Source organism: Natator depressus, chromosome 7 (genome assembly GCF_965152275.1).
Source record: "Natator depressus isolate rNatDep1 chromosome 7, rNatDep2.hap1, whole genome shotgun sequence".
NCBI lineage: Eukaryota > Metazoa > Chordata > Testudines > Cheloniidae > Natator > Natator depressus.
In genome coordinates this window covers 50550298-50561429 of record NC_134240.1, presented here as the reverse complement: position 1 = coordinate 50561429, position 11132 = coordinate 50550298, and the positions used below count along the sequence as shown (strand labels likewise).

The following is an 11132-nucleotide window of genomic DNA, read 5'->3' as shown; positions in this document are numbered from 1 at the left end:
CAGGGGGTCTTTAATGGAGAATCACAGCCCAATTACAGAGAAGGGGGACGCCCAGGCAGCAGAGGGGCTCTCACCTTGCCAGCCCATAGCCCGTCAGCATTTGGCATACAAGCGGCAGGCCAGAGCATGTCTGGACAAAGGTCACAGCTGAGAGGCTGCCCCCCCCGCCCCCCAGACGACCAACAGACTGGCCTGGTTTGACATCAGCCTCAGATGGGGCTGGAAGCCACATGCCCTTGGCATTGGCTGGGCAGCGCATGGCTGGACATTGGCTCTGTGCCCCTGGCGAGGCCCAGCCTTGCTTGGACAGGTGGCACTGTAGAGCCAGGCTGTCCTCTGGGGAGTCCTGATTGGGGATGTGGCCTTTCATGTAGGGCAGAGAGGTGCATGCTGATTGGTTGGGGTGGGTGGGAGGCGTGGCTTGCCGGCAGTGCCTCACTTGAGCATGTGGTAGCGGGTGGGCACAAAGGGCATCCTGGTGACCAGGACAGGGCAGCTCTTCTTCCGCACCTCCACGGCCAGCACCGTGCCCACCCGGCTCTGCTCACCTTCCACATAGCCCATGGCCACGTTCTTCTTCAGGCAGGGAGAGGGGCAGCCACTGGTCACTTCGCCTGGGCACAGGAAGCACAAGTGGTAGGTTAGCGTGGGAACAGCCATGCCAGCCCCCCACCACTGCCAGCAGACCCCACACATACAGCTGTACCATCCTCCTTGATGTGGGGCCCAGCTTGTGAGCTTTGCAGGTCGGAGCCTGTCACACAGGGAGACGGACACGCCAAGCGTGCCAGGGTCAGGGTCCTGCCCCCTGGGCTGCAGCACAGTGAGGGCAAGGGAGGCCCATGCAAGTGGACTAATGAAGGGCTAGCCAGGCCCAAGCACCCCCACAAGGGCCGCATTCCTGCCTGCCCCACCTACCGATGGGCCTGCCCTCCAGGCTCAGGATGGGCATGTGTGGACGGATGGGAGGGCCCGTGGAAATCAGTCCCACGCGCTTGCGCTTCACCTTCCCTTTGATCTGGGGAACAATGACCGTGGCACCGGGGAAATCCATAGCCACCCGGCGCCGCTTCCCTGCAGACAGCAAGACAGGCCAAGTTAGGAGGTTGGGCACCCTCCCCCACACCACCAGCACTCCAAACCCTGTCCCACCCCCATCCACTGGCCCTCTAGGTGTCTGGCCAGCCCCCCATGCCCTGGCAGTCTGGGGGCCCGGCCAAGCCCCCCACGCACCAAGTGCCCCACAACCTATTCCCCCCAACCACAAGGGCTCTCACTGTCCGTGTCTCCATTCCCCAAGGCAGCTAGCACCCTTGTACCAGCCTCCAGTCCCCATACCAGGCTCACCCACCCCCCAAGGTGCTCCTCACAGCTGTTAAGGTGCCCAGGCCCTGCCATGCCTGCCCTGCTCCTTGCCCCTTCCTACCCAGGGTCCACACCAGAGCCGCCTCCACAGGCGTGGTCGTCTCGTCAATGTCGTTGCCATAGAGACAGAGCCCCGCCTCCAGGCGCAGGCTGTCCCTGGCTGCCAGCCCTGCCAGCTGCACTTGTGGGTCTCTGAGCAGCAGCTCCACCAGCTCCACCACGCGCCCCACGGGCACCGAGATCTGAGCCAAGCAATGGCAGGCATAGTAAGTTCCAACTTCCTCCCACCAGGCAGTGCCTGAGCCAGCACCATGCCACCCACGGGACACCTCGCCCCCTCCCTGCCCCACCAGGGCCGCTTCTGCTTTGGTACCTCCGCCCTCCCCTCCCCTGGGCCCGGCAGCACGGTACCTCGACGCCATCCTCTCCGGTGTAGCCGCAGCGTGTCACCCTACAGCCTGGCACGCCAAACACAACCATCGCCACACTACTCATGAAGGGCAGCTTGGCCAGGTCATCCGACACGCCTGTCTGCAGCACCCGCACCGCCGAGGGACCTGGGCACAGAGAGCACAGGAGGAGCTCAGTGTGAGCCTCAGCATCCCGGGGATAGCACCCACCTGGCAGGGCACGAAGGACTTGGGGCAGAGCCGGCAGGGGAAGTTTCAGTATGTCTGACTCACAACAAATGGGCATTTCCTGCTAGCCCCCCGCTGCTCTCTCAACGCTGCCCCACACAGTCATTCTGCCCGGGCCTGCCTGCCTGGCAGGCTGCCACGCACTGGACCCCAGAGCTGCCCGACCCCCACCAGGCAGGTTTCGTTCCAAGTTTCACCAGTCCTGTAAGAGATTGAGTGAGTCAGCATTTCTGACCCACCCCCACCTCTGGGACAGCTCTGCCCAGGAATGATGGGCCTTGACCCTCGCCTGGCAACCCCCAGTACCAGGGCAGTGGTGCCTGTGTTTGCCAACTCCCCCCTGCACTGGTGGGGGATGGGGGGGAGCACAGCAGGGCCAAGGGGTCTGTGCCATCAGATTCTCTCTACAGGACATCCTGCCCCATTCCCATGCCCTTGGGGAGTCCCACCTTGGCTTGGCCAGCCTGGCAGTAAAGCCAGCACCATCAGCTCCGGGCCTGGCAGGAACTCCGAACCAGGGTGACCCCAATGGCGAAGGGGCTGTCAGTGCAGGGCCCTGATGCAGGGACATGCTGGCAGCCCACGGTGGGCAGCCTGTTACCTTGCAGAGCCAGCAGCGCGTTCTCAGAGACCTCCAGGTGCACATCGCCGCCTGCAGCCCGCAGCTCTTCTGCTCGGCCCTGGAACGGAGACAAGCACAGGTGAGAACAGGGCACGCAGAGCAGGGACAGAGCCCAGCTCCTGAAGGCCAGGTCAGCAGCCAGACCCTGGACCAGCATCGGACCTGCCTCCAGCCCTGCACGGGGGATGGATTCTTCCGCCTCTGCCATTCAGGGAGCCCCCTGGCAGCCAGGGCTGCAGCTCCATGGGGAAGGGCACCAGCAGGGCAGCACCAGACAGCAGGGAGAGAGCAGGCGCCCAGCAATGATCCCATTCTCAGGGCCACTGCAGGGTCCAGGCAGGGGGTGCCCAGCCGCACACATACCTGCATCAGGACCCAGTCCTTGTCCCTGCAGCCTGCGTTGGACACCACATAGAGGTGCTGCTCCGAGGTGCTGGTCACGATCAGGTCGTCGAGGATGCCTCCCTCCTCGTTAGTGAAGAGAGACAGGGTGCCCTGCGAGCGAGGCCATGCTGAGCCTGAGCAGCCACAAGTCACAGAGCAGACCTGTCCCTGCCCGCCCCCCACCTTTGAAACTCCAGGCAAGGCCACAGATCACCAGCATGCCATGCAGTGTCTCCTAATGGCCCTTCAGTGAAAGATCCCTGCAAGCCCAGCCCTGGGCTCCCCCCATCTGCTGGTGCCCCTCACTCCCGACCACACCCCTGCGAGCCCAGCCCTGGGCTTCCCCCAGCTCTGCTGGTGCCCCTCACTCCTGACCGCAGCCCCCTGGTAGCCCAGCCTCGGGTCTCTCTCTAACTGAACAGGGGATGGGTTGGTTTCATGATGGATTTGTGCTATGGGACCCCCCCCTCCCCCCGCAGCTCTCTGACCCCATGGCCAGAGCAGGTGAGGTGGCCACGTCTCCTGTGATTAATGGGGCAATTTTCTGCGCTTGTTATGAACCATCTGACTCAGGACCTACCCATGTGGCGTCACTACCCCAGAGGGGAGAAGCGATTTGCTCCCTGGGACATGGAAGGTGTTGGAGTCACAGAGTCACCAGGGCTGCCTGGGCCCAGATCAACACATTGGCTCCTAGGTGAGCTCCTTGCCCCACTCAGCAGAGAGCTGAGTGCCCCACCGGGCATATGGCAGGAGCTGCCAGGCTGCTGCTGCACACAGAGCAGGGGCAGAGGGGGTCTAGGGCTAGGGCTCCCCACAACGGTAGCTCTGCCCATGCCCAGGCTGCCCTAAGACCCACTGCTGTTTTCTCCAGGGCACTACAAAGACTCCTGGCCATGGGGATGGGGGAGGGCATCTCACACCCACCGTACCTGGTCCGGCTTCAGCTCTGCGATGTCCCCAACCACCAGGCTCTCCATGAACTTCACCCGGTCCCGGCCAAACACCTTGGTCTGGGAAGGAGACATTGCTGAGGGTCTTGTCTCCGCTGGCTGGCCAGGCAGCTGGCTTGGGCTGCAGGGCGGTTTCATTGCCGTGTAGATGTTCTGGCTCCAGCTGTAGCCCAGCTCTGGGGCCCTCCCACCTCGCAGGATCCTAGATCCTGGCTCCAGCCTAAACCTGGACTTCTACACGGCAATTTAACAGCCCCTCGTGCCAGTCCCATGACCCACATCAGATGGCATGGGCCAGCTGTGGGCATCTCCAGCATGGGCACAGCTTGAGACCAGCTTGCCAGCCCTGCCCCATAGCCATTAAGACATGCCCAGCCCCCATCGCAGAGAGCCCCGTGACGGCTCTGCTCCCCCACCCCCATTGCAGAGAGCCCCCTGCTGGCCTTACCCCCCAACTCCATCGCAGAAAGCTGTGCACTGGCCCAGGCCCCCACCCCCATCACGAAGAGCCCCGCACCAGCCGTGCCCTCTCCACCCCCATCGCAGGGAGCCCCGCGCTGGCCCTGTCCCCTCCGCCCCCATCGCACGGAGCCCTGCACCAGCCCTTCCCCCACATCGCAGGGTGCCCCGCGCCAGCCCTGAATCCTCCACTCCTATTGCAGAGAGCCCTGCACCAGCCCAGCCCCCCACGCCAACCCTGCCCCCTCCACCCCCATCGCAGGGAGCCCCATGCCGGCCCTGTCCCCTCCACCCCCACTGCAGGGAGCCCCATGCCGGCCCTTCCCACTCATCACAGTGAGCCTTGCACTGGCCCAACCCCCCGCATCTCAGAGAGCCAGCCTTGCCCCCTCCACCTCCATCGCATTGCAGAGAGTCCCCCCCACTCCACTCCCCAGCCCCACCGCATTGCAGAGAGCCCGGCGTCGACCCTGGCCCTCCCCCATCAGAAAGAGCTCCATGCCGGCCCTGCCTACCCCCTCTCCGGCATCACAGAGAGCCCCACGCCAGCCCTGCCCCCCTCTCCTCCACCATTGCAGAGAGCCCTGTGCCAGTCCAGCCGTTGCAGAGAGCCCTTCGCCGGTCCAGCCCCGCCCCCGCCATTGCAGAGAGTCCTGCCCTGCCCCTGCTGGCATGGCTGGGTACTTGTGTATTAAGATATTTTTAAGGTGCCCAATGCAAGCGGGGGAGGGCGAGTGAGCTAGGACTCCTGGGTTCCATTCTCTGCTTTGCCCTAATTTGCTGTGCAGCCTGGCTGAGTCCCTGCCCTGTTTCAGGAGGGCCACAGCTCTAGTCACACCCCTAAGATCTGACTCTGGGCAGTGCTGGCTGGCCCTGCCTGAGCTTCAGTTTCCTCATCTCAGTTTCCTCAGTTTCCTCATCAGTTTCCTCATTCTTCAGGCTCGTCTACAAGGTGAGCATATGCACAGCGAATGGGGTGTACAGCTTCCTGGCCTGCATGCGGCCAGGCTGTGAGCACAGGGGACCCTTGGCGGGGAGCGGCTGGGGCAGGCGATGCTACCTGCAGCATGTGGGAGACGTCAAAGAGGGAGCAGTGCTGGCGTGTGTGCAGGTGGGACTCCAGGTGGCTCAGTGCATACTGCACGGGCATGCTCCAGCCAGCGAAGTTCACCATCCTGCCGCCCTGCTGCTGGTGGAAGGCGTGGAGGGGCGTCTGCTTCAGGCTGTCCTGCAGGGCGAGAGGGGGCCGGATCAGGTCGGCCCTGGCACTAGAACCCCCCAGCAAGAGGGGCTGGGCTTGGCACCTGGCACAGAGCCACATGTCCAGGGCACAGCATGGCTCCCTGCCAGGAAGGGTCGATGGGCACTGCCCCAGGGCAATGTTCCTGTCACGGGGCAGATTACCACCTGAGGACCGCGCTGGCAGTCAGAGCTCGGGCACCCTCCTGTGAGACAGGGCTGAACCTGCAGCTGACCCCCAGTAATGCCCCTGTGGGCAGGATGGAGAGAGGATGGCACAGACCAGCTGGTACCTCAGCCACACTTGCGCAGCGGCAGCCCCTCCCTGAACAGCTTGGGGCTAGCTCGCAGGGTCTCCCTGCTCTGCCCCCAGGCTGGGAGCATGCCCAGGCTGTAGGCTCTGCACCCCCGCTGCTCCTCCCTGCCCAATGCCAGCCTCAGTTTGCAGGGCTGTGCCCCAGACCAAGGGACGCCAGCTGGCACCATGGTGGGGCACTGGCAGCCCTGCCCCACTGTAAGCGCAGTGCCAGGCATGTCTGGGACCAGGGATGCAGGCTCCAGGGGAGACCACCTCGGTCTTGCTGGGGAACCCCCAGGCTTCCCCCTTTAGTCTCAGTGCATGGCTACAGCCCGGTCAGTGTGAGCCCCTCCCCCCGGACCTGCTCCAGATGGGGAAGGTCTGGGGGGCACTCTGCTCCCGGCTCTGGGCTCCCATTCCAGAAGTTTTAGCAGCACGTGTCTATGCCAGCTGAGGCCTCGGGCTGCAGCGCTGGCTTGGACACTCATCTTGAGGCACAGGAGGGGCTCCCCAGGAGGCCCCAGAATGGAGAGGAGCCCCCAGGCTGGCTGCCAGGGCCCCAGCTCAGAACCAGGCTGCATTTCTGAGCCCATGTGGGTTTTCCAAGAAGCCCAAGAAGGGGAACCTGCCCCAGTGCCAGAGCCAGAGACTGGACTAATGGGAACGTTCAGCCGCCAGGTTTCTGGCTCCTCCCACCCCTCCCTGTAGTGCTGTACCCCACACTGTAGGGGCCAGGACCCCCAGGATTCGGCCATGCTCCCCAGGCTGGCACAGAACAGGCAGCAGGGGACACAGCACCCCCTGCCACCCCCACCGTGGCCATGCCCAGCAAGAGAGAGATGGCTTTGAGGGGGAGCTGCAGTGCCATCCTGGCAGCACCGTGCTGCAGCAGCATCCCCTTCCCTACATGCCAAGAGCTGCCAACACCCAGCACAAAGCTGGACTCCCCTTTATGGCCGCGTCGGCTCCCCGGGGCGTGACAGACACAGCCCCCGCAACCTGCCGAGAAAGCCAGAACCCCAGGCTGGGGTCCATGGTGCCTCCCTGGTGGATGGAGGGGAGCGGGGCATCCTTGCCCGGGGGGGACACGATGAGGGCTGTATTTACTGACGGCAGAGCCCAGGGCTGTGTGCACTGATCAAGGGGAGCTCCTGCCCTTTGCTCAGCACGTGCCCTTCATTATCAGTAATTGGCATATCCAAGGTCACTGCGGGGGAGGTGTCCTGCTGCCCTATCTCTTGCTTCGCTCCCCCCTCCACCAGGTCTCTCTGGCCCCTGCTCTTTGCCAGTCTCCCACCCCTACCCTGCCTGCAGAGAGATCAGTAGGAAGAGTCCACATTCATCATTAGGGTTCAGAGTTGGCACCAACACAGGCTCACCCCAATCCCCGGGGCAGGCTCTCTGCACACTCAGGCAGCCACCACCACAGCAGGGGCACAGAGGTGCAGAGGGCAGCTGGAGGGGCAAAAGGAGAGCAGCTGGGAGGTGTAGTCTGAGGGGACGGGGCATTCGGGAGTATGGGGGGGCACACCAGTCAGGGGGAACAGGGGGTACAAAGAACAGTCAGGAGACATATGGGAGGCGGATACAGGGGGCATAGTCCCGAAGGCTAGGGGGGCAGTAGGGGGACACTGGGAAGGCCAGTTGGGGGCACACATAGGAGGGGGCAGTTGGGTGGGGCCGTGTAGGGGGGTAGGTTAGGGAGGGGGCAAGGGGATTCTCTACAGCAGCCCCAGCTACAAATTAAATTTGTTTTTATCCCAAAGCCAGGATGTAGGGAGGAAGTGCAAAGTCAGGGACCTGGAGGGGGTGTTCACCAGCAGTCAGGGGGGTGGCAGTTGGGGGGGGTTGTGTATTGGGGTGGTGGGGGTGGTAGTGGGCAGTGGGGGGTCAGGGGTGGGATTTGGGGGGCAGCAGAGGAGCAGGGGGAGCTTCGGGGGAAATTAGGGGGTTGGAGTTTGGGGGTGTTGGGTATCGGAGCCAGGGAGTAGGGGTTGGGAATCAGGGGAAGGGGTGGGGAATTGGGGGTGGGTGTCAGGGAGTACCAGGGCAGCAGGGGGGTCGGAGTTGGGAGTGGTGGGAGGGTCGGGGCAGAAGTTGGGGGCTGTGGAGAGGCAGTCAGGGAGTGTCAGGTATCAGGGGCAGCAGGTATTGGGGGGCAGCATGGGGTCTGGGTTGGGAGTGGGGGGGAGGATTCAGGGGTGGGGGCTGGGACTCAGGGGGCAGGAATTGGGGGTGGGAGTCAGGGAGTATCAGGGGGTGGGGGTGGAAATTGGGGGCCATGGAAGAGCAATCAGGGGGTGTCGGGTATCGGGGACAAGGGGGGCAAGGGGAGGGTTGAGGCGGAAGTTGGTGGCGGTGGAAGAGGCAGTCGGGAGTTGCGGCAGTGGGGACCGGAGCCCGGGACAGTCCCTGCGCAGGACACAGGCCGGACTATGGGGGTCGCACCCGGACGCCGGGGTCCCCCCGCCCCCGCTCACCGGCCCGGAGCTGCAGCAGCGCCGCCGCCCGCCCGCCCCGGGCTCCAGGCCCCGGGGCCCGACCCGCAGCGCAGTCCTGCCGCCCGCCCGCAGCATCCCGCAGCCTCTGATCCCGGGCCTGCCCCCGGCACTGCAGGTTGGGAAATGGGGCCGCCGGGGGAAGAGGGGTTTAACGCCGGGGGAGGGGATAACTCGGGGGAGCTGCGGGGGGAGGGCTTTAACGCGTGGGGGGGAGCTGCGGGAAAGGGGATTAGCAGCGGGAGGAGGGGTTTAACGCACCGAGGGAACTGCGGGGGGAGGGAATTAACTCGGGGGAGCTGTAGGGGGAGGAGATTAATGAGGGAGAGGAGAGCTGCGGGGGGAGGGGTTTAACGCGGTGTGGGGAGGAGCAGCGGGGGGGGGGGACACCTGCCTCATGTGATCTTTGTGCCACCCGGGCCCCTCGGGGGGGCTGGGGCGCTTTGAGTGCTTTGCTCCCGGCACCCCCCACCCCCAGCTGGGGCACCAGGGAGAGCCCAGCCTGCATGGGACCTGGGGGCTCCTGGTGTGGCGAGGGTGTGTGGGCTCTGGGCCCACCTCCCCCATTCTACCCCGGGCCCCCAGCCAGACACATGTGGGTCTGTCTGAACTCCGGGACTGCTAGGTGCCCCAATCCCAGTAGAGGCCCCCCGGCTGCTCACACAGGTGTGAACTGCAGGGTGCCATTGGGCTGCATACTGGGATGTGCCCATTGCAGGGACAGCCCCTGCCATGCCCATGGCAGCGTGGCTGCGGCGCCTGCCCAGCTCCCCAGGATTTCGGGCTGTGGAGCATGGCTCCAAGTGTAGGGTGTTCACAGCCTGGGGCTCCGATCCCCTGTGGCAGCATCCCCGGGCCATATGTCCACCTGTGCACACACCTCATCTTTGGGGGGCCAGCCTTTGGCTTGTCATGGAGCCCCAGGAGCGTCACTACAACCCACCCTTGGAGGGTCCCCTCAGTGTGCCAGAGCCCAGGGCAGGACACCTCTGAGGCTGAGCCCCTGGCTAGGCTTGCCTGCTTCACCCAGTCTCTCTGCCCAGTGAGTCCTGCTTAGGCCTGGTCTACATTGCAAAGCAAGGTCTGGGCAAGTCCGCGTGTGCATGTGTCTATGCTCGCACCTTTCTCCTGCCGCCCAGGACAGCAACGCTGTAACACCACTGCAAGTGAGCCATTACAGGACTTGTGACCCTACCAGTTCTCCTGCACCCATCCCACAGTGCCCCTGTCCCCATGACAGCACCAGTCCTAGTTCTGACCTGCACTGCCCAGAGGGCACAGAAACTGGAATGCAGTTTCCCAGCAGGCAGCCCAATGGCACCCTGCAGTTCACACCTTCCCTCACCTTTTAACTTCCTGCGTGGTTCTGAAATGCCTTTTACTGATTGCCCATCTTGCTGAGCACAGCTGGCAGCTCTCCCTCATTGTGTGCACCTGCCCAACCACCCAGGCCAGCTCCATGCACCAAGAACTGCTTAGACATGCTCCTGCCTGGAGCTACTGGAGTTCCTGGGCCGGCAGGGAGAAGAGGCTTTGCAGGCCCAGCTACGGACCATCGCGGTGCATATTGCAGAGGGGCTGCAGGAGAAGGGGCATGCAGTGCTGTGCAAAGGAGGGCAACTAGATATTTGGTAGTGCCTCACAGACCTGCTGCTTGTACGAGGTGCATGCCCACCCGCACCCCGCAGACCACTGTGGACACCTTGGAGGAGACCCCAGTTGTGAACAGCGAGGCAGGAGAGGAGGAGGAGGAGGAGGAGGAGGAGGGAGATGTGGCAGTGGGCCAGGCACTGATTGAAACTCCGCAAAATTTAGCCAGTCTTGCCAGGCTTGCATGGATGAGGCTGCTGATCACGGGAATGGGAGCGGGGGGAAGTATCTACATACATTTGTGATTAAATGGGATTTTTTTTAATGTTTTGTATGAATAATGTGTGTGCCTCAGTTTCCCCTATGTGTTGCACAAGTATCTAGGTGGTGGGACAAGGGTGTGTGATCTGTGATCAAGCAGAGGCCGCTAGAGCAGTGGCTCTCAGTCAGGGGTACTCAGAGGTCTTCCACGGGATACATCAACTCATCTAGATATTTGTCTAGTTTTACCACAGGCTACATAAAAAACTAGCGAAATCAGTACAAACTTTAAAATTTCATACAGACAAAATGAGAACATCAGCAGTGTTCTAGTAATAAGGTGGCTGTTGACACTTTGGTATTTTTATGTCTGATTTTATAAGCAAGTGGTTTCTAAGTGAGGTGAAACCTGGGGTACGCAAGACAAATCAGACTCCTGAAAGGGGGACAACAGTCTGGAAAGGTTGAGAGCCACTGGACTAGCGGGCAGGTGTGACTGCTGACTGGCTGCCTTGGCACAGACAATGGCCGACACTCTGGCAACTGATCCTCTGCGGGAGCCAGCCAGAGGTGTTGGAGGACAAAGCGAGAGGTGGAGGCCAGGGGACCGGTTTGCTCGGAAAAGAGACAAAGGCTGATGAGGGGGCACTGGGTGTGACTGAGTGGAGGCTGCTGGAAGCGAGTCAGTCTCCTGGTTTGGGACTTTGGGGTGGGGATCCCCCAATATGGACTTTGCTGTAACTTCCTGCTTTCGGTGGTAACAAGCTCTGTTCTACACTGTGTTCCACACAACTAATAAACCTTCTGTTTTACACATGCTGCCAG

At 62.7% G+C, this 11132-nt stretch overlaps 1 protein-coding gene across 1 annotated transcript; it reads right to left on the bottom strand.

The window, feature by feature from the left end:
• AMT (aminomethyltransferase) lies at nucleotides 1-8534 on the bottom strand. Its single transcript, XM_074958374.1, has 9 exons — nucleotides 8439-8534; nucleotides 5482-5649; nucleotides 3942-4022; nucleotides 2989-3120; nucleotides 2605-2683; nucleotides 1777-1922; nucleotides 1427-1607; nucleotides 919-1074; nucleotides 1-614 (listed from the first exon to the last, which is right to left on the bottom strand). Exons 1-9 carry the CDS (start codon nucleotides 8532-8534, stop codon nucleotides 436-438), a joined length of 1218 nt encoding a protein of 405 aa, XP_074814475.1. The 3' UTR covers nucleotides 1-435.
• Between the last annotated feature and the right edge of the window lie 2598 nt (nucleotides 8535-11132).